Source organism: Lycorma delicatula, chromosome 5, assembly GCF_047948215.1.
Source record: "Lycorma delicatula isolate Av1 chromosome 5, ASM4794821v1, whole genome shotgun sequence".
Taxonomy (NCBI): Eukaryota; Metazoa; Arthropoda; class Insecta; order Hemiptera; family Fulgoridae; genus Lycorma; species Lycorma delicatula.
Window position 1 is genome coordinate 165,556,734 of NC_134459.1, and position 23,386 is coordinate 165,580,119.

A 23,386-nucleotide genomic window follows, 5' to 3' on the forward strand; every position below is an offset into this window, starting at 1 on the left:
CTTCGGCTTCGACGTTCTACCTCATTATCTGATACTAATAAGTAACAAGTAAAAGATCACAATTTATATTATATGCTTGGTTAATATTGATAAAAATATTAAATTAAAACACTATAACTGCGATTAGTTTTCCTAAAATTCCATAAACTACCACAATGATATAGCCAAGCAGTATTTCTTTCTACTAACAAGGAAACATATCGGATGGCTTTTAAATTTAATATAATGTTTTTATTACATTATCAGATAACGGGTAGATATGACAGCTGGTAGCGAGTTACCGTTTTGACCCGGAAAAAGGAACTTCGAAGCTGAAACAGTTGTAATATATATAACGGCTAGTAACTCCAATAGAAACCAGAAGAAACTGATATCTAGTGTAGAGAACGATCGTTCAGCGTATGGAATTATAAAACGTACTTCGATAAAATTTATTTCCATCCAGTTTGACGAAAAACTGCTAGCTGTCTTTGCCACATTCACATTTACCAAATATCTAACAATATTTTAGTCTGTTACAAGCCGACTTCAATCCAGCAAAACGGAAGTGACGCTCAACTTGTCGATTAAAGCAAACGCAAACAATTACGTCTTTTATATAATTGAATTTTAGCAGCATAGTGTACAATATAAAGCGAAAGTCAGTTTATCGGAGCGGTAAAATCAGTTTTTATTTTTTTAATATAATTTGTTTTAATCGTTATAACTAACTGATGTTCCAAACGTAATTGTGCACCTAAATTAAAGTATCTAGATCTCACTAATAGTATACGATTTAACTTGTTTTCTTACCCTATCAGCAATGAAACTAAGGTCTGAAATTTTATATTCAATTTTTTTTCCAGTGTTAACTACGATTTGAACATCTGAAACTCGGATATTTTGTTGAAAATGTGTTCAATATTGGTGATAAGTGAATAGAATACTTGAAAAAAATGTTTCATCAAAGGTTTTCAGATGTCGATTATTCATATGTGCCAAAGAGTTATTAATAAGTTCCGAGTAACTAAATCAGTCAAATACGAGCCCAAGTCCGGAAAAGAATTTACACTGACAGAGATGGAGTCGAATTATATTTCTGATACCAAAAGAGAAATTTACTAAGAAAACTGGAACTAGTAGAAATCTTAAGCAGTAGTACTTTCAAACCACGTAAGAGGTATACTTGATGTAAAACAAAAGGATCGGGTTTTTATGGAAAAAGAATGAAGCTGAGGAGATGGCTACAGACGGATACCATATAAAGCGGAAGTGTACTGGAGATGTATCCAGAATGGTGGAGCAGAGATGAGAAAAAACGTCTGGTAGAGACGAACAGAGGGAATGAGAAAGACCAACTTTCAGGTGGAGGAATGAAATAGTGTATAAAGTTGACGACCACTGAAGTTCACAGACGAGAAACTAAGTATTAATGTTTGGGTATTATAAAAGGCTATACGTTTTCTTGGTATTGTAATTTTGAATTTTTTTTTGTATAGCGAGTTAATTGGTTTTTTCCTCTTTTGGTTTTTGAAAATATGACTTTGTTTTGAAAACTGATTATCCTCCTTTCAGAGGAAAAGGTTTTTAAAATCTCTTCTTCACACTAAATTCAGTCATTTCCAGTACTTCATAAGTTATTTTTTTTATGGCTGTTTCCTTACCAACCTGAACTTAACCCCATGACGTTTTTTGGGTTGAAATAAAAGGCAAAAGTGGCTAAATAAAAAAACGACTCATCCTGACAAAGGTTGTCATTAAAAAGGGAAATATTTTTTACGCTTTTCGAAGATTATAGTGGAATGGAAAATATTTTGTGAAAAAATTGAACAAAAATATTCTGACGACAGGAAAATTCACAAATTTATAACAATAATATTTCCAACTGGTACATCAGTGACGATTGCTTCAGTACTGATAACGAATGTTTCAATGACTAATATATCATAACTGACTGCTGATTGCGTGACCACGCCAGTTAGAGGAGAGGAACATGACTGAGAAAGTGGAAAAGCTTCACACCAACTTCTCGGTAAGATCACTCAAATGTTTTTATTTAATTTGCTTATTAAAAGAACCTGAAATGACGCGTAATCACAAGATTATTTCAAATAAAATAAAGAAACCAAACTGCTTTGATATACATTAGATACCCCTAAGTGAAAATCCTTCCAGCAGTGAAACAATCGTTTTCGAAGATTATTTTCTTTTCGTGTAAATAACAATTAACTATCCTCATCTTGATAATATTTTGATCTACCATCAAGCTGCAGATATAAATAGAAGCACTCTCAAAAGAAAAAAACACCTTGGCTTGTTTCAATAACTTTTGAGTACAACACTAAAGTAATATGTGCTGGGTAATATCTGTTTCACTTACGATTTAATGTACTGCCTATGTTAAATGAAAAGATAACCTTTTGATCTCTTAACATACAGGAGATGAGACATCATTTTTCTTTCTTTAAATTAAACTGAGCTTTCTTCGTTATATTAGAAAAAAGATTCTTAATAAATACTTAAAAGGTATGTTTCTGGATGGAACCGAACACTTTCGGTTGCAGGACGAGAGGTTCCGGTCAAAAAATGGAAGATATTTGTTTTAGATTGATTTAAAAGAAAGCTACCCATTGTAATGAGTACCACGATTGGACTTCCAGAAAATTTCGACATATCTTCGCGTTTCACATCTCCCAGAGCCCAAAACCACCGTCAGCTCAAAAGTTTATATATATATATATTTTTTTTTTTTCACTTTCTTGTGGACACGATAACTGCCGTAATTTTGCGCCAATCACTTTCAAAATGTTCCGTAATAGAACTAGCCCCAAAATCTCGGTGGAGTTCGTTAACGGCCAAAATCGGACCACTGGAATGGAAATGGGGTGGCTTTTTTGAAAAAAAAAATTAGTATAACTTTTTTATTAAGGAAAATATCTTTAAAGTTCATACGATTCTTTGATAAGAGTCTAAAACTGAAGTAAGTAAACTGATGTAACTGATGTATGTAAAGGTCTTTGATATCACGAATCATTGGCTCAGAGGATGGATAAAGGGTTCTGAAGACAAAAGAAAAATCATATCTCCTTTAATAGGCACAGTATCGGATTGGTTTAAAGTGGTTGTCAGACCTCTAACCTCTAAACATTACCTAAAACTTTTCTCCGAAACAAATTTTGATACAACCAACTGTTACAGCAAGGGATAACCAAAATATTGCTGGAAATGTAAAATAGGGCTTATCGTATGCTAAAAATGTGAAATTTTTTTCACATGCAGGCATTGTCCATTTGAGTAAATTTGAAATTTTTCTTAACTTTAAGGTGGACAATTTTTTTATCCTCTCCTTAACACAGGTGAAATCTTTTTTTCAACTGTTTTTTTTAAATTTAATTATATTGATTTATTAATAATTATTAACCTGTAATTGTAAAAAAAGTTTTACAATAAATAATAATTCAATAAAAACAATAAAAAATATAAGGAAAAATCAGAATTTATTAGTGTAACAAAATTTTATGTATTTTTCATTTAAAAAGAATAGGAAATGAAAAGGTACCTCGGATTCGAACCGATTTACCTTCGCCTTGTAGGGACAAAATATTTCATTAATTAAAATTTTATTTGGCTATAACTCTGGAAACAATGAAAATAAGAACCACTTATGATATATTGTTGAAACCTCTCAATTAAGCTCTTATTATGAAAAACTCCAAAATCCATATATTTTGGATTTTTTGGGCACTTTTGGTCAAGTCGATTGCAATCAAAAGGGAAGGTACACAATTAAATGTTACAACAGTCCTAAATCCAAAATTTTAACATTCTACGCCTAATCGTTTATGAGTTATGCGAGATACATATGTACAGACGCCACGACGAAAATAGTCAAAATGGATTCAGGGATGGTCAAATGGAAATTTTCGTTAAAATCTGAAAATTGAAATTTTTCACGATCACAAACAATACTTCCTTTACTTCGTATAAGGATGTAAAAATCGACAGTTAATTAATTTATTGGTCCCAAATTATTTTTATCGGTAACTGGTCCCTGGTTATTGAATTCACTGCTGCAATAATTCGATTTCGCATGTTTTGAATAGTAGCAGGCTTAATTGGTAAACCTACCGGTTGGTCTAGCGGTTAACTCATCATCGCAAATCTGCCTATTTCGAAGTCGAGAGTTCTAAGGTTCAAATCTTAGCAAAGGCAAGAATAACTTTTTTGTGAATTTGAATACTAGATAGTGGATCCCACTGTTCTTTGATGGTTGGGATTCAATTAACCACACATCTCAGGAATGATCGACCTGAGACTCTACATGACTACACTTCATTCATACATTCATACATATCATCCTCATTCATCCTCTGAATTAATACCTTACGGTAGTTCGGAGGCTAAACAGAAAAATAAGATAATAACCCTGAAGTAAAAGGTTACATGTATATATATATTTATTGTTTATAATCTAATGTCGACATATTAAAAAACAGAATTATAAACGAGTGTCCGGTCTAAAGTAATAAAAAATATTATTACATTTTCTATTTAAAAATTAAATTATATATTTAAAAATTAGAGATAAAACATTTAATTTAATAGAATGTAATAATATTCAAAAAACCTATCTTATAAAAACAAAATTTATTAAAAAATACGAATAATACACGTGTTGACAGCTTACAATAAATTAAAATGTGAAAATAGGTTTAAATTTAATTATATTATTTTATAATACAATAGGAATAGGATAGGACAGCTTACACTAGCTTATAGTTATTAAAGCTTACACTTTAATATCAACGCATCACTTTATATTTAAATATAAATTATATAAATAATTTATATTTAAATAATTATAATAATTTATAATAATTTATATATAAATTATATAAATAATTTATATTTAAATGATATATATCATAATGAAGTGATATATAGTAATATGAAGTAATATTTAGTAATTAAATGTCCGATATTTAATGTAAACGAGGTCATGGTTTTAAATGGACGTAAATTCAAAATCAGTAAAAGGTCTTTAATAATTAAAAATAAATTATTGTTTTTATTTTTACGTAAAATATCTATTTTTCAAACCGAATGAATTATCAACTTTTAAAGGGTTGTAAATGGGTAAAATAGTTTATTTCATTATATTTTTGGTCAATCTTATGTTTTAGGTAGATTTCATAAGAAAGCTATCTATTGTAATGGGTATCATGATTCGAATTCCGGAAATTTTTGACATATCTTCGCATTTCATATCCCCAGACCCCAAATCCACTCAGCTAAAAAGTTTATATATATATATATATATATATATATATATATATATATTATATTCCACTTTCTTGTGGACACGCTAACTGCCGTAATTTTGCGCCAATCACCTTCAAATTGTAACTTAAAAATAAATCGTCAGAAAATCTCGGGTCGAGTTCGTTAACGGCCAAAATAGGATCATCAGAATGGAAATTGGGGGGCTTTTTCGAAAAAAAAATATCACTATAACTTTCTTGTTAAGTAAAATATCGAATTCGTTTGAAGTGCCTACTATATTTTGGATAAGGGTTAAAACTTATATAAGTAATGTTTTTAGATATCACCAACCACTGGCCTAGGGGGTTGAAAAAATTTGATTTTAAAGACAAAAAACATCATATCTTCCTTAATAGGCACAGTATCGAATCGGTTTAAAGTGGTCGTTAGTCCTGTAAACATTACCTAAACCCTTTGTATGAAACAATTTTTGATATGACCAACCCTTACGGCAGGGAATGACCAAACGTTTGCTAGAATTGTAAGATTGGCTTGTCGTAAGCTAAATATGTGAAACTTTGTTTCATATGTGCTTATGCTTGCAAACTATTAGTTATATAAAAAAAAAAATAATAAAGAAAATTAGTAACAGAATAATAGAATTATTTTTTATTTATTTTTTTTTTGTAATTAATTAAAAGTATACAGTATAATTTCTCAAGGAAAAAATAACGTTAGTTTTTCCGACGCCCGCGCGTGCACACACACACACGCACACACACAAACACTGGCATGCATTCATTCACGCTGAGTAAGGATGTTGTTAGTGAATCTGGTACAACGTCGCCCGTCCAAACGTTTACAACACGTAATGAGAAGTTTAACTTACAAAAATCGCAAACAACACTGTCGCTTACCCGCTTACCACACCCGTTAACTTATAGATTACGTGCAGGCTATATTTTTTAATTTATATTTACAGAGCATTTTTTTTTTGCATTTGTATTACTTTTACAAATTTTCTAATTGAATAATACTACTGTTTAAAAAAAATACGTTTAAATAATATTTCAATGATTCAGCAAGCTCGTTTAAATTTACGTACGATTAAACCAAATACACACGTAATCATCGCAATTAAACTGATTTATTTACGGGTTTTCTTGTGTTAAATAAAATTTTTATAACATATTAGATGATATGCTGCAAATCTATGATTCACAGCGGTATGCTCCTGTTAATTGTTTTTATACGATTTAACTTCTAAAAGCAATATTCTTCAGAAAACCATAAAACTTACCTAGTAAGATAAGTTGACACTACAGCTAAAACTCTCGGGAAATTATTTCTCCTTAATAATCCCCGTAGAAATTGGATGTCTACATAATTCTTTAGTAAATATTCACGTAATGGCTAACATAGTTCTCAAAGATCATTGGCGAAACTTTTGTTAAATATTCATAAAATTGAGTTTCAAATAAATTTATTTCTGAATCGTTTCATGTCAAACGCAGACTGTAACCTTTATTCCTGTATTTGTCCAATACGTTTCTTTGTTTAAATCTTGTCACACTTTTATCTGAAACAGATTAAGGATAAGATATAAGAATTTTCCTTAAATGAAATAGATATTTCTAAAAAGTAAATACACCCAATCTTCTAAAAGCAGTACGCTGTAAAACTTACAGGCACATATTATTGCAAGCTGGATTCCTGCCTATTTAAATTCTAACTTCTTTAGCTCAAGGCTACGCAATTTTAATACCCGCTGCGTAAACAGCTGTATGGAATAACACACTAAGAAGCTTTTAAATTTAATGCGGTCACTATAGTGAGTGTACCCACGTATTTAAGGGTACTAAAGCATTAACTGTTTGTGTACTACAGACAGAATTCCCGTTACAGTAAATGGAGTATAGAAACAGCAAAATACAGTAATAAATTTAATTTAATGTGCTCTACTTGAAATCAATTCTTTCCATCCGCTGAACATAATAATGTGCTTACTTAGGTGAAAATTTTCAGTTTTAAATCGTAAAGTTTTCAAAGTAATGAAGCTTAATAATGTATCACTATTACCGCAATAAAGATTTATCTTAAAATGTATCCTAGTGTAATTAAAGTAGGTAAAATCATTCACATTGCTTTAAAAAAAATTCTTTTTACGTAAATTAAAATTTTTTTTACGAGTAGGTAACTTAAATATTCTCATACGATAGTATTTTATTACACGCTTGAGAACGCTAGGAACTCTAATAAAAACTAAATTTAAAGAACTGGGAACAGAAAATAAATAATTTAAAGTAACGTAGAATAAATAAGAGATAAAACAAAATAAAACGAATTAGCTAGAAGCCTCCGCGCGCGTGCGCGCCCAAACACACATAATGATTAGTTCTGGCACTGAAACACTGTGTTCATTATAAACTAAACTTTAGAATTTAAGATAGTAATAACTATGTTAGATTTTTTCGATTGAAAAAAAGTTTAACCTTTATTAACGACACTGCTTTTTTTTATTTCTTAGTAAATAAAAATATTATTTTTATTAAGTTAGAAAATCTGTTTACTTAAAGTTTCATATAATTTTTCCACGTGTATAAATACAATATAGACCAAAATTTGTTATTACAGAGCTACAAATTACGTAATAAAGGGGTACATTATAATTTAAAAGGAATTTTATGGAAAATGAATAAAATTATTATTAAAAAAGATTTAGCTACATTAAAGGAATTTCAAAGGAAAAAAAATATATAAACGTAAATCCAGTTATCTAGAATCTTATTTTCCAGAAAAGATTAATTTTCAATTGAAGTTTATATGAAATATGTACCAGAGTTATAAGAAATCTCATTCCAAAAAATTTATTACAAATTAAAAAAAAAAAATTAAATTAAACTCAATGATCAGCTGGTTCTTGATGTAAAACATGTGAAGATCAAAATAAACATTCAAGGCTGTTTTACGGTCTTCATGATGATAGTTCTCTGCATATATATATATATATATATATACACCCACTTGTATAAAAAAAATAACTACGATAAAAGTCGAAATACTGAAAAATCTTTTTGACAAAAACTGCTGAAAACATTTTATGGAATAATAATAATTTTATTTAGCGTGGCCCGTTGATACAGAGTGTCCCATATAAAACGCAACCCAACCTTACATTGGTAGGTATTGAAATAATAAAAAGGCATGTGTAAATGTAAATGTAATTTTTATTATTACCATCCATTACCTTACATTTAGAGTAAATGTTGGAAGTGGCGTCCATCTTCTTGAATACAAGCTTCAATTCTTTTTACAGCGTTTCTTGCAACTTTTTTCAAAGTTTGTGGCTGGATATTTAATACAGCTTGTTCAATATTGACTTTCAATCGTTCAAGTGTTCGTGGTTTGTTGCTGAAGGCTTTTCCTTTGAGGTAACCCCGTAGAAAAAAATCCGCCGCAGTCAAATCTGGAGATCTTGGTGGCCACAAGCCTCGACCGATAACACGATTACCAAAGAATTCCTCGACGAAATCAGAAGTTGAACCTGCGTAGTGCGATGTCGCACCGTCATGTTGTAGCCAGCAGTGTCTGTCTTCCTCTTTCAGGAGTGCGATGAACTGAAATAAAATATGTTGATATTGTTCTGCATTAATGGTGTACTCGAAAAAAATAGGACCGATTATTTTCTTCCGTGATATCGCGCACCACACGCCCAACTTCTGCGGGTGAAATTGTTTTTCGTGATAAACGTGGGGATTTTCAGCGCTCCAAATTCTACTGTTTTGGCTGTTTACGTAGCCATCCAAATGAAACCGTGCTTCATCTGTGAAAAATAACGAACCCATAACATTAATTCCCTCACGCAGAAATCGACGGAACCGTTGACAATATTGTAGCCGTTTTTCTTTGTCGGGCTCAAGAAGTCGATGAACCGTTTGAATGCGATAAGGTCGTAATTAGAATCGTTTGGTCTCCCGATGAACAGTTGATTTAGACAAATTAATTTCAGCAGACAAACGTCTGATCGATTTATTTGGCGAGGCGAGTCTTTGATTTCAGTGACTGTATCTGTATTCAACACTGACGCAGATCTTTTGTGTTCCTTGTTATTAACAGAACCGGTATCTCTAAATTTTGCAACTAAACTTAATACTGATGTTTTGTTAGGAGCTGGTTTATCTGGGTACTTATAGCAAAACAAATCTTGCACTGCAACCGCTGATTTCGTACTGAAGTACGACTCGACAATGAAAACACGTTCATCTAGCGAAAACACCATCTTGTCTCTAGCAATACAGTGAACGTTATGATTGCATTGTTGTTAATATCAGTAGTGTTCTACTGCGTCGCCGCGATGTTCAGATGTTGGACGAGTCCATTTCAGTAACAAGTAGGGGAGTAAGCTTGACTTTTTAAATTTCATGGATGAGTGATTGATGGGTTGCGTTTTATATGGGACACTGTATAAATAATATAAAAATATATAAGTTATAATTCCGCTTACCAACCAATGTAATTAATTATTATGTTCTACCGCTTTCGGAAGTTATTTTTCCATCTGATAAATTTGTATATAAGTATTCACTTTTGATCTACATTTTGATGTAGATTAAAATCAAATGTCATAAAATTACCATAAATAACAATCGATCGTCAAGTTATAAAAAAACAAGACACTATAATTCATCATAATTCATTTCATCCTTGGAAACATAATGGCAACATTTAAAGTATTAATGTATAAAGCGATAAAATACTTAAAACATTAAAAAAAAATTAAACGATGAATTAAATAATATTAAATATATTGCTGTAAATAATGGATACAACGAAAACCTAATAAATAAATTATATACTAGAATAAAGAATAATATATACGTACAAAAGATGCAATAACGCTAACAAATAATTACAAAGGAAATGAATACGTTAAAATTGAGTATAATATAAATTACAGGAAATTCAATAAAATCTTTAAATCATTTGAATTAAAAACAGCATATACAACGAACAACAAAATAATAAACTACATAAATAACAAAGATCCTTCTAAAATATTAAAACATATGATAAATCCAATTTAGATAAACAGTGAGTATGTAGTTTGAAATGCGCTAAATGAAATTTAGAATATGTCGGTATGACTATCGATATTTTTCGATTATAATTAAAGAACACACGATCTGTATAAATAAATTAAACAAAGAACGATCTAATTTTGTAAAACATGTCGTGGAGCACAGTCATGATTTCCATCCAAATAATTTTATTGATATCCTTGAATACTCAAATGACTGTTATAAAACGAATATATTAGAAAAATTCCAAATCTACTTAAATAACCATAAACTGATAAATGAACAAACGAATTTTGAAAACGATATTTTATTTAAAAAAATTTTAAACGATAACTATTGTTTCGTACGTTGGCCAAACTGCTATTATACCATAGACGTAACAATTGAGTCGCTTTTATCGACTAGACGTAGAAATATATGACTTTTTTATAAATTTGATCGATTGTTATATTTATGGAAATTTTATTTTATTTTTATTTTAATTTACATCAAATTAATATGTGAAGTGAATACTTATATACAAGTTTATCAGATGTTACTGAAGATGAAAAAATAACTTCCGAAAGCGCTAGAACATAATAATTAATTACATTGATTGGTAACGCAATTATAATTAATATATTTTTACATATTATGGAGTTTAAATTTGTTCACGTTAGTTCTTTTTCTTTAATAATACTCAAGCTAGAAAAGAAAAAGGTTTCTGTTGACGTGGAATGGAAATATCAGAGATATATTTAAAATGCGTATTTATCTAACAGGGTAGAGGTAATCAATTTTCAAGTTTCAGAGTATATCTTTATTGTGCGCGCGCGTGTGTGTACGAACACCCGGTCTCTAGTCCCCCAGAAAAGAGAGGGACAGGTACTTATTTGGTACAAATTCAGCAAGTAAAATTCGAATATATCGTTGTTTTTAAGTGAACCGTATGCGTAAAGGAAAAAAAGACTGATTAGTCTATCATTAGGTCTGTAGACAATTATTGATTCATCCTTTTAATCTAATGGAGGTTCATTAGAGGCCCTTTCCCCAAACACGAACGAATTTAGTAGAAAGTGTGTTTTTATCAGACCGTTTTATTTTCTTATTATTTTTATATATATCAAAAGATTCAACACAATTACGAGTAATTACACTATTAACTTTAAGTTAGTGAAAAAAAAAAAAAAACAACAATTTGTAATTCATGATTGTCATGAACGCTTCAAATTTGGTGTAAAATGAAAGTACTAGAATAAAGTCTTTCAAAAAAATAAATTATAGGTTTTTACAAAATTACTCTGCATTTACGATATATATCAAAGTATAAAAATCTAGTGTCCTGTATAATTCAGTCGAAATAATAATTAAAATATTATTAAAGATATATTAAAAATATATATATATTATTAAAAATATTATGATTATTTAAAAAAAAAAATGAATGATTAAATTAATGTGAAGAAGACGTCTTATTTTAAAAAATATTTTTATTAAATCCATGAAGTCTATAAAATCAAATTCGAAATTTATATTGAGACTAAAGAAAAAAGTAAATTTATAATACAAATTAAAAAAAGAGAAAGTAAATAAATATTGTTTAAAAGAAAACTAATTTTTACAGGTAAAAATCTTTTAATTTTCATGAAAAATAAATTTTGCTTTTTAAAAATATTCATAGATAAGAATAATAAACTTATTCAATGTAAAATGGATTAAAACAAAAACGCGGTCTAAATTTAAAAAAAAAAAAAAAAAAAAAAAAAAAACTTACAGTAAGACAAAATATCCCAGTAATTGCGACTCCTCCGGAAAAGGGGACGCATTGCTCCCTCCTTATAGCTAGTGCCCCGTTGTGGCGTATTCCTGCTAGCCTGTTAAAGAGTTAGCACCGAAAGGACTTCAGTGGACGGTCTGAAGGGGAATTACGTCGGGAGGACAGGCTTTATAAGCCTAGCCTTCCGCGGTCGGCCCATGAAATGGGTTCGATAACGCTGGTTTAACAACGGATTGGAATGCAATTAAATCCGTCTTAAATTCACTAAAATAATAATAGACAAAACTTGAAAAATTAGATCCGAGATTAAAAAATAACCCTTTTAAAAACAAGCCCGATTAGAATGATCCAGCAGCAAGGGACTCTGTCCAGGTTCTGCGATAAAGTAGGGAGTAATAGACTCCTGCCAACTTTGCATTCCATTCCTAAAATGGATCTACGTTATTTAATAATTTTTGAATATTAATACTTTGAAAAGTATCATCTGGTCTTCCAATTTTTTTTTTTGTAGCTAAAAGAATCAAAACATATGACATGACATGTTTTGACATGATGACATGTTTTGTCATCAAAACATGATATGACATGTATGTCATTTTTATTGCAAAGAATTCAGCATCAGAAATCTTGTGATTTTTTTTAATCTTATAATTATAAATATTTTTTATAAATTCAGAGTTCGAATATCGGTCAGGCAGTAGAATTTTCCACACAGTACAAAATTCATTATCATCCATCAGTTCTGTTATTGGCCTATAGCCTATTGCTGTGTACATAAATCTTATTATTATAAATAACGGGCTTACATCATATTAGCGTCAGTCTTCTAGGACTAAAATTCGGTCAATCTGCTGTAACATATCAAAAATTTTTTTTAAATGAAAATAATTTTGAAAGATTTTATGAAAATATAATTAAATTAAAACGATCCATTTGTCATAAAATTTAAAAGATGTACATTGACTAGTGGCACCATTAAATAATGTTTAAAACAATAATACCTAAATTTGAATCCGTTCCAAGACCGAAACATGAAGAGAGTCTCATTAAAAAAAGAAAAATAGTTCAAAAGTGATGGCATAATAAATTGACAAACTTTAAACCGATGTGCAGTAAATCAGCTGAGAAAAGTTGCAAACTTTAATAAATAAGTTAAACCGACGTGTAGTAAATCAACTGAGATAAATGATTAGTAGAACTTATTACTTTCGTATAAGTATGTTTAATTAATTAAACAACTATATTATCTGCAACTATAGAGTTTAATTCCATGAAAATCGATTTGATTAATTTAAAAATATATAAAACAAAAACCGCTGGCAAAGGGTTGCATCATGGATACCGGTGTTCTTCGGTGATTGGGTTTCAATTAACCGCACGACCTGAGACCTGTACAAGACTATACTTCATTTACAATCATACATATCATCCTCATTCACCCTCTGAAGTAATACCTAAAGGTGCTTCCGGTGAATAAACAGACAGAAATATAGAAGTAAAAAAGAGAGAAGGGAAGAGTTGCATAATATTTCATCTTTACTCTTGACAAATAAAAATTTGTCAAATAAAGTCTTCATAGAGCTTATTAAATAAAAATACATTTTTAATTTTATTTCAAATACGTGATATGGTTTTTAAATATTAATGCCTTATTTATGTATTGTTTAAAGAGCAATTATGAAAAAGATCAAAATATTCATTAAAAAAAATTTGGGTCTGATTTGATCCCGTTGATTAAAATATTTTTTACTTGAACTATCACACAGTACTAAAAGTATAATTGTGAAAGTATAATTAGTAAAATATTTTCGTTCCCAGTTGACCTCTTGCCCAAAGTGATATTTCTATTAACAAAATTATATTTAAAGTGTAATAGCTAAAAGGTTACGCCCTTAATTATTAGTCGTTAGGGGTGCAGACTTGAAATTATGGAGTCTTAACAATTTTGTGCATTTTTCATAAAAAATATTTGCGATCCATTTAAAAAGTTCAGCCATATCTGAACTATTTGTCAACCAATTTGAACAAATAAGGTGTCAATTTTATTTTTATGGTTCAAAATAAATTTATATTTCACTATTTCCAATTATTGTCTTTTATTATTAACAATAAAAAGTTCTACATTTTAGCCTATAAAAAAATAATTCAATTAAATTAATATTTACAGAACTAATAATAATTAAAAGTTAATTTTTTAAGATGAAACTTTAAAATTATATATAATATTAATTTTGTTTATAATTGTTAATGTTTATACTGATGTCCAGAATCATTCCCTTCAGTTTAGCCACCACGTTCCGGGAAGGCTGAATAGCAGTTGTCAGGCGGGTGGAAAGAAATATGGATTCAGCCAAGGGGTTTTCGAGATATAAAGCAAAACTACACAGAAATAATGTTGAATAGTCCCACTTTTAAATCCGATTGCCTTAAAACTTTGGAATTTAAAAAATTCCCAATTCCAGTACTTTCATTGCACTAAAGCTCAATTTTCTGCGACAACTATACACATAAGAACGAAAATTTTAATTGGTGAAAACTACCCTCACCCTTTTTACTTCCTTTTTCAGATTCCAACGGAAATATCCATTTTGACTATCCCTGAATCAATTTTGACTAGTGACATCTATAGGTACGTTTGTATGTGCTTATATATCTCGCATAACTCAAAAAACAATTAGCTGTAGAATGTTGAAATTATGGAATAGGTACTTTTGTAATATCTAGTTGCGCACCTCCCCTTTTGATTGCAATTGACTGGACCAAAAGTGTCCAAAAAGCCCAAAACTCCCAAAAATTGGATTTTGGACTTTATCTTAACTGCAGTAATAAGACCTCATTGAAAGCTTTTCAACGATATACGTGCTACTTATTTTCATTGATTCCAGAGTTATATTCAATAGAATTTTAATTAATGAAATATTTGTATCTTACAAGAGGAAGGCACATCGGTTCGAATCAGACTTCATATACATATCAGTTATTTTAACTATTATCTTTTTAATTTAAATATATTGATGTATTAATAATTATTAACCTCTGACTGTAAAAAAAAATTGCAATAAATAATATTTCAATAATTACAGTAAAAAAAAAAAATGAAAAAAATCAGAAGTTATTAGCGAAATAAAATTCAATGTACTGCTTATATTAATATAAAATTTTTACAGAGGTTAATAGTTATTAATAAATCGATATATTTAAATTTAAAAAAATATATGTATATGAAGTCGGATTCGAACAGATGTGTGCATGGTTACAGAACCGACATGCTCTCACTTACAACACAGAACTACTTGAGCGATGTGAAACAAAATTAATATATAAACTAATATAAAATTCTAATATGGACACCACAAAAAAATGTGATGCAATGTGGTGTCCACCACAATGCAGTTATGTAACTGTCCACTTTATTGAAGAAATAGAGGATAGTATCTCACTTTCAAATGAAAAGTTTAAATGAATTGCTGCAAAAAATGTGTATATGTAATTTAATAAGCGTACAAGAAAGTCATGTGGTGTCTAAATCAATTTTTTTTTTTAATTTTATTCAAAATTGTTGAAAGTATATGTTTGGAGCGTCGCTTTATATGGAAGTGAAACTTGGACGATCGGAGTACCTGAGAATAAAAGATACTTCTGTAATGTGGTGCTGTAGGAGAATGTTAAAAATCAGATTGGTGGATAAAGTGACAAATGAAGAGTTGATGCGGCAAATCGATGAAGAAAGAAATATTTGGAAAAATATAATTAAAAGAAAAGACAGGCTTATAGGCCACATATTAAGACATGCTGGAATAGTCGCTTTAATATTGGAGGGACAGGTAGAAGGGAAAAATTGTGCAGGCAGGCAACATTTGGAATATGTAAAACAAACTGTTTGGGATGTAGGATGTAGGGGGTACACCGAAATGAAACGACTAGCACTAGATAGGGAATCTTGGAGAGCTGCTCAAACCAGTCAAATTACTGAAGACAAAAAAAAATCCAAATTTGAATCCCATGTCTCATACATAAGACTTTTTTAAACCATTTTCGAAAAATCTATCTTGAATGAATTAGGAGATATTAATCACACAGTTATACAGCTAACAGATATATCGGAAACTTCTAAGATTTGTTTATATTGCTTGGTTTCAGAGAATAGTTGAAGGTCGATTTTGGATCGATTTACATACTTCCTCTTTGTAGCTGTAGCTGCTACTACAAAACCGCAACAGGTATTACTCAAAACCGCAAACCGCTATACAACTGTAGCTCTATTGCGGTTTACAAACCGCAATAGAGCTACAGCTGGGAAAGAAAAAAACCTAGAAAAAAAGCGGAACCGTACAATTGAAAATGAAGCTTATGATTTATATGTACGTTAGAGTATGTGGTTTTTGTTTCTTCCCGAAGGTAGTACAGCTGTTTGTTAGATATGGAACGTTTTTTTTTTAAATTACTCATATAAAGGGAATATACATACTTTTTATAATGCTCTAATTATTTCTTGGAATACTGCATTCGTTCATGTTTCTAGCTGTTTTTATCTTAATCGATTGATTAATTTTTACATTCTCAATTATTAGTTTTATGAATACTAATCACCAACTTACAGTTTTTACTATTAATTTCATTTGGAATTACGTTTAAAAAACTTAAATTCCTTACCATATCATCCTATTTTAATAACCAAACATTTTTTTTTCCAGATTTTACGGCTGTTACTACAAATATATCTACGCAAAATCAAAGTTTCACTGAAATTAAATATCGTTTGATTAAGAAAAGCAATGGAAGATGATCTAGACGTTTATACATTTTTATCAGAATATTTAAAAGGTTTCCGTAATGATACAATTGAATTTAAAAGTCTACAAGTACGACAAAGTATTGTTAACGCTGTACATTTGTTGGTATTCTTATATTCTTTACTGGCAGCATGCGGTACGACAAGTAACACAGGACTTCTATACTGTATATATCAACAACCGACACCAAGACATTATTTATCATATTATATTATCAATCTAGCAGTTGTTAATATACTGAAATGTGTAATCGTTTTGCCAATATCTTTGACGAATTCGATATTTCAAAACTGGTTATTTGGTGATAATATCTGTTATATTCTTCCGATGATACAGGTTAGTAACTTAACGATTTTAGTTATTATTCATCATATTAAATTATTAATATTAGTACTTTTAGAATTAAGATTAAATTTAAATGTGCGAGTGTGTGTGTTTATACTGCCAATTTATAAATTCAAATATGGAGAGTGGAATCAATGATCTTATTATTATTACAAATTCATTCTGATTGTATTAAGAGAATAACGCACTACCCTTCTGTTTATAATCCGAAACAATTACACATTGCTTTTCAATTGTGTTATCATTACCTTAATTGCTCAAAATATTTCCACTGTAAAAACCATTCATATGTTCTAAAAGGAAAAGAAAATAATACTAATAATAAAAACTATCGGGGACGGTGGCGCAGCAAGCCCAACCGCCACGCTTCGTGTCGTTCCCATCCCGCCTAAAACATCTTGAACAGAGGTATCGCTCTCCTGCGGCCTCTGTTCTGTTGGTGTTTGCTCCTCGTGAGAGAGATCTCGAGGTTCCAGAGGAGATTCGGTGTATGAGAATTTTTCTGTCCTTTTTCCTTCCTTAAAAGGTGAAATTTAATTATAAAAATAAAATTTTAATACTGAAATATCAGACGGCAATAAATTTTACTTAACATGAAATATGCTTAATGTTTACAGTATTTAAATGGATTTCTATAGTTCATATAAAATTTTATTTAATATTGAACGCGTTGATAGAATCTCTAAAATAATACTTGAAATGAAACTATCAAACGATTATTGTTTTTTAAACTTATTTAAATAAAAGAAAAAGGTTTTTAAAATGATTTTCTTCTGCGGTCTCTGTTCTCTTGGTGTTTGCTCCTCGTGAGGAAGATCTCGAGGTTTCAAAGGATATTCGGTGTTTGAAAAACTCGGTGTTCCCGTACAGTATTGGATTGCTGGTTATTAACGCGTTTAATTTGAGCAATCTTTTTCATTTGCGACATTAACAGCTTCTTTATGTTGGCTGTTGTCTAATAGTCGACGGTACTGGCTTAACTGGCGAATTTTACCTTTGGCCAACATTTTTAAATATTCTCTCCATCCTGCGGACAGCCTCAACCTCTGAAGATAGAGGGCCTCAGATATATTATCTTCGTTCATTCGACCATCTCCCTCTGATGCCACCAATAGTGGTGGGGAGGATGTTCTGCGGCCGGCAACCAATGACACCGACTCAGATGTGGAGAGGCCAGTATTACATCTAACTATATGCCTGATGCACTCTCCAAGGATATTTTAGGAGCGGCTTAAACGCTCGCCCTTCCTTTTGTAGGCCTCTGTTGTTTTGAGGATCCACAACCTCTTTAACATCTGTTACTTTATGATGAGTTACTGACTCGTTGTCTTTCTGATTTCCCCGAGTAGAGACTTTCTCTATCTCGACCTCAACTTGTTTCAAATTAAGTGAGGCTGTTGTGTTTTTCAGTCACTCTGTTTTACTGTGCTAATGGTTGACGGTTGAGAATCATTCTTCTTTAACACTCCCTAAACTCTTGGGGCTGGCTTAAAAAATTCTTTGCTAGTTCCTTTGTTACTTTCTCTCAGTAGCCGAGTTTTAAGTTTGTCATCGATGATCCTTTCGACCACACTCGTCAAGGCTGGTGCTAACTCAGATATAACGGTTTTAGGTTTCAACGAGTTTTTAAACTCTCTCTGAATATCAAAACTGAAAAATATTATTTTTAGTGCAGTTGTCAATATTATATATAACATTGATTGCTTTATTTGCGATTTGTGAAAGCTATTATTATTATTAATACTATTATTTTCTCTTCTATTCTACTAATGTGCATAATTGAAGTTCTAACTCTATATCTATATTCAATTATATTAAAGATTCAAACAAGAGTTGTCATACCATTGTATCCCTTTGATAACATTCAATATCAATGTTAATAAAGACTAAGAATTTACATCTTTCACGATTCCTCTACATGTACTTTATGTCCCCGTACACAAAGCTGTGTTATCTATTGAAACTAACAGTTGCATGGAAGCAACTCTGAGAAAACAATGTAGTGGCGGTGGAATGCAAGTCTCAATGTACAACCAATTAGCATCGGCTTTGATATTATTCGATAACATCAGTGTGTTAAACTTTATAACTTACAACGGGAAAGGTTATTAATTTCTACTATTTCTGGTCGATTCTGACAAATGATTATTATTTTAAAAAAATATTTTTCCTGTATAATTTAAACTTGTTCAGCACAGAATTATTAATTTAAGGTGCTATATGAAGACATAATTACATTTCAATAAACAGATGAACTTTTGTTCTTTTTTATTGACAGTTAATATTAATTGAATAATTTTTTTTTAACCTTAAAAGGACACTGGACCATCTCTTGAAATCATTTGATACCTAAGTAATGACGAATTATTTAGCTAGAATACTACTGCTATTTTCCTAGTTATTTTATCTGCTTATACAGCAATAAAATTAAAATAACAATTTAATAACATTAAGAAAGCTTTAATTAATAATATTTTAAATATTTACCTACGTTAAGTACCTACGTATTTACCTACGACAAGCTTTATTAATTATATTTAATTAGATTATATAACGTGACATCTCAGATCTTCTGTTTAATGTGTTTTATTGTTAAATATATTCTGTTTTAAAGTCATATTCATTTACTTTGAATTAAACGTTAAAGTAACGTCAAATAAATAGAATGATTTATATTTTTAAAAACTTAAGCAGACCGTAGATTGTATGATTGTTGTTGTTTCTATTTCAATCTTCTGCATTTTTTTATAAGTTAAAAGAAATCAATTACTTTAAAGAAACTCAAGCGAACTTAAAGTTTAATCAAGCATTCAGTATTAAAATTAAATTTACCTCTACGATATCTCTATAATGTGTTTAATTTGCTCGTAATTTTTTATATTTCTTTTAAAAAAAAATAACGAATTCTGATAAGCGATGAAACTGTTTCAGAATATGGCAAATTAAGTTCATAAATTTTTTTTTTAAGACATCAAATTAAGAGACAAATACAATCGGCTCTCATACTCGAATCCCAAGGGAAGAAAGAATTACTTCGAGCTGCGTATAGTTCGAGTTACAAAGGCTAATTTCAAACTTTTTCGATTTACAGAGGTTATAAATTATTTTGAGTTACATTGATTTAAATGAGGTAACTTTGAGATACTGAGGTAAAAATTTTGTACTATACTGTATTTTCTTAAAGAAACTTTTTCTTATACATTGTAAATAACCTTCACCGACTAGTTTCACAATCCACATTTTTCAGAATTGAAAATAGAATGCTAGATTGAATATCTATTTCTATCTAATAGCTACACGGCAAGAACTTCGAGATATAAAGGTAAGATTTTGATTTTGATAAAGTTTTTTGAATTGTAGAGATAATCTAGTCACTTCAACGTATAGAGAAAATTTCTCACAATAATTTTTTTCGAGTAAGGCAGATTTTCTTGAAGGAAATTAAAAATAAATTACTTTGAGTTACCAAGGTTCGTGTTATCAAGAGTCGACTGTAAACATATACGTTGCATTTTTTTAAACATTTTTTCCTTTTTCAACTGAAAAGAAAAAATCTCCAGCTGAATTAGGTATTTTTTTTTTTTTTAAGAAACAAACAATTTACTCACAAAGAGTATTTGTTGACATACATATCTTACAAAAAAAAAAAATATTAAAAAATAAAACAAAAATCTTAGTAAATATGAAAAAATTAACATTTAAAGAAAATATTAAGTTAAACAAAAGGTAAATTTATTTATCTTTTAGTAATTATAAAATAAATTTATATATTTTCCCGCATACCTTTCAAAAAATAAAAAATCATTACGATACAATTTTAGTAAGACTAACCGTTAAATAAAAACAGCTTAACAATTATACATTTATTTCTGTGTATTAATTTAGGACACATTACTTAAATTATGTAAGTTTAGATTTTTAAGAATTGCTTACAAAAGGGGAAAATAGTGGAAAACGTTTTTCTTTCCTTTGCATTACGGTATTTTCAAAAGTATTTGAAAACATTACGAAAAATCTATATTTAACATTTCTTAAAAAGCATAACGCATTAAAAGACTTTTAGCATAATTTTACGAAAAAATTGTGTACTCACACGACCATTTTTCAGTTTTTGGAAAATATTTTAAATTTCGTAGATAACAAAAAGTTTCCGTTTTCATCTTTTGCATCTCAGTAAAACAATCAATTTAGCCTCTACATTTCTTGCCGAAGAAAAATTTAATAATTATATCATAGGAGCTCTTGTTATAAGTGGATAAATATAACTCACCAACCGTAAACAAGTGACTAAAATTTCACCTTTTGATAAAAATAGAACGTAAAATTTAGGTTTTCATTTCAAGATGTAGATGCACGGAGTGCCTCAGAAGTGTACCCGGTCCTTTGCTTTTTTATGATTATTAATGACTTGTCTCAAACTTTTGATCCATTCATTGAAACCTTTTTTATAGACGAACAATCTGTATTTATATCTGAAGATAATTATTTAAAAGAAATTGTAATATGTACGATATCAGCTCAAAAATTATTCATTAGATAAACTGTAACCATCTAATTTTAATTATGGATAAAACTGTTGCTTGTGCTTCTTGATAAGACGTAATATTGTTGATCGCGTAGATATATTTCCAATTAATGAACCGTAGTATTTTTTATTTTGGCCCATAAATAAAATTTTGGGTGTTTTTATCAGATGATAAATTCTTCTGGGATGATCAAATTGATTTTGATTATAATAAAATCAAATCGTTTTGAAGCGACGTTAATAAAAGGTTAAGCTTGGCTTCATTATTGAATATTAGTTATTATTCCTACATATATTCCGGTTTTTTTATTTTATTTTTGTCTTCAGTCATTTGACTGGTTTGATGCAGCTCTCCAAGATTCCCTTTCTAGTGCTAGTCGTTTCATTTCAGTATACCCTCTACATCCTACATCCCTAACAATTTGTTTTACATATTCCAAACGTGGCCTGCCTACACAATTTTTCCCTTCTACCTGTCCTTCCAATATTAAAGCGACTATTCCAGGATGCCTTAGTATATGGCCTATAAGTCTGTCTCTTCTTTTAACTATATTTTTCCAAATGCTTCTTTCTTCATCTATTTGCCGCAATACCTCTTCATTTGTCACTTTATCCACCCATCTGATTTTTAACATTCTCCTATAGCACCACATTTCAAAAGCTTCTAATCTTTTCTTTCCTGTATGAAATATTGTGATTTCTCTTGCAGCTCCCTCCAAAACTTAGAACAAGTTTTTAAGATACAAAAATGAACTGTTAGGTCATTTTCTTGCCTCCATTAGTATGAATCATGAAGACCGATATTTACAAAATGAAATGTGTTAAATTATCTGTGTTTATATTTATAAATGCACAATCTTTTCTAAAAAGAGTCATTTATTCTTAAAAAATGATAGATCTAACTTTACCTACCCAGACAATGGAACTAATTCGTGATCCACATTAGTTCGGTTTACGAGAAAGATCCTTATTATAATTCAATTGCAATTTTTAATAAATTCCTTAGTTTCTTTCCCCCAATTTATTCAAAATACTATTAAAAGATTTTCTTTTATGGAAAAAATATAACTATGTCGATGAATTTTTAAGTAATGCTAATTAAACATTTTTTAAAAATTATTCATGTCCTCATGAATATACATTCAAAATAATTTTCAAAGCAGTTTCTGAATTGTGAATTATTTAGTAGAAATCTTTTATGTTTAATGTATTTACATTAAAATTATTTTATTTGTTTGTATTTAAATAATTTATTTTTATCGTTTTTTAAACACTATGAGGACGACCGGTAATCGCCTAAACAAACGTTGCCTCGATCGTGTGCATTTAAATAATTAATATGGATTTCAATAATCCATATTAATTAAGGAAATGTTTGAGATATGGAGGTCCGAATAATCGACGTTTTAATAAACAATAATCTCAGATTAAATTTAATAAGAATCACAATTTTGTAACAAGAAAATCTCTCTGGTAATTCGAGTACTTAAAACAAGCAATAATTTATGTAAATTTTACGGATAAATAAAATATATAAGTCCGGTTAATTGAGAGGTCCGATGTATAAGATCAGTGATTATTTTACTAACTGTATTATAACAACATAAAAATTAAAATAAACAAAAAAGTTATAAAGTATGATTTTTAA

At 29.6% G+C, this 23,386-nt stretch overlaps 2 protein-coding genes across 2 annotated transcripts in view; one reads left to right on the forward strand and one right to left on the reverse strand.

The window, feature by feature from the left end:
- Nucleotides 1–23,386, reverse strand: part of LOC142325570 (uncharacterized) — a 270,581-nt gene that overhangs the window by 77,291 nt on the left and 169,904 nt on the right. The window contains exon 2 of the mRNA XM_075367477.1: nucleotides 6,542–6,820. The gene's annotated coding sequence lies outside the window, so the exon portion shown is untranslated. The remainder of the gene's footprint in view (nucleotides 1–6,541; nucleotides 6,821–23,386) is intronic.
- The window catches only part of LOC142325569 (neuropeptide receptor npr-1-like), a 253,066-nt gene continuing 246,455 nt past the window's right edge, over nucleotides 16,776–23,386 (forward strand). The window contains exon 1 of the mRNA XM_075367476.1: nucleotides 16,776–17,204. Coding sequence (XP_075223591.1) covers nucleotides 16,851–17,204 — 354 coding nt within the window. The 5' untranslated portion in view covers nucleotides 16,776–16,850. The remainder of the gene's footprint in view (nucleotides 17,205–23,386) is intronic.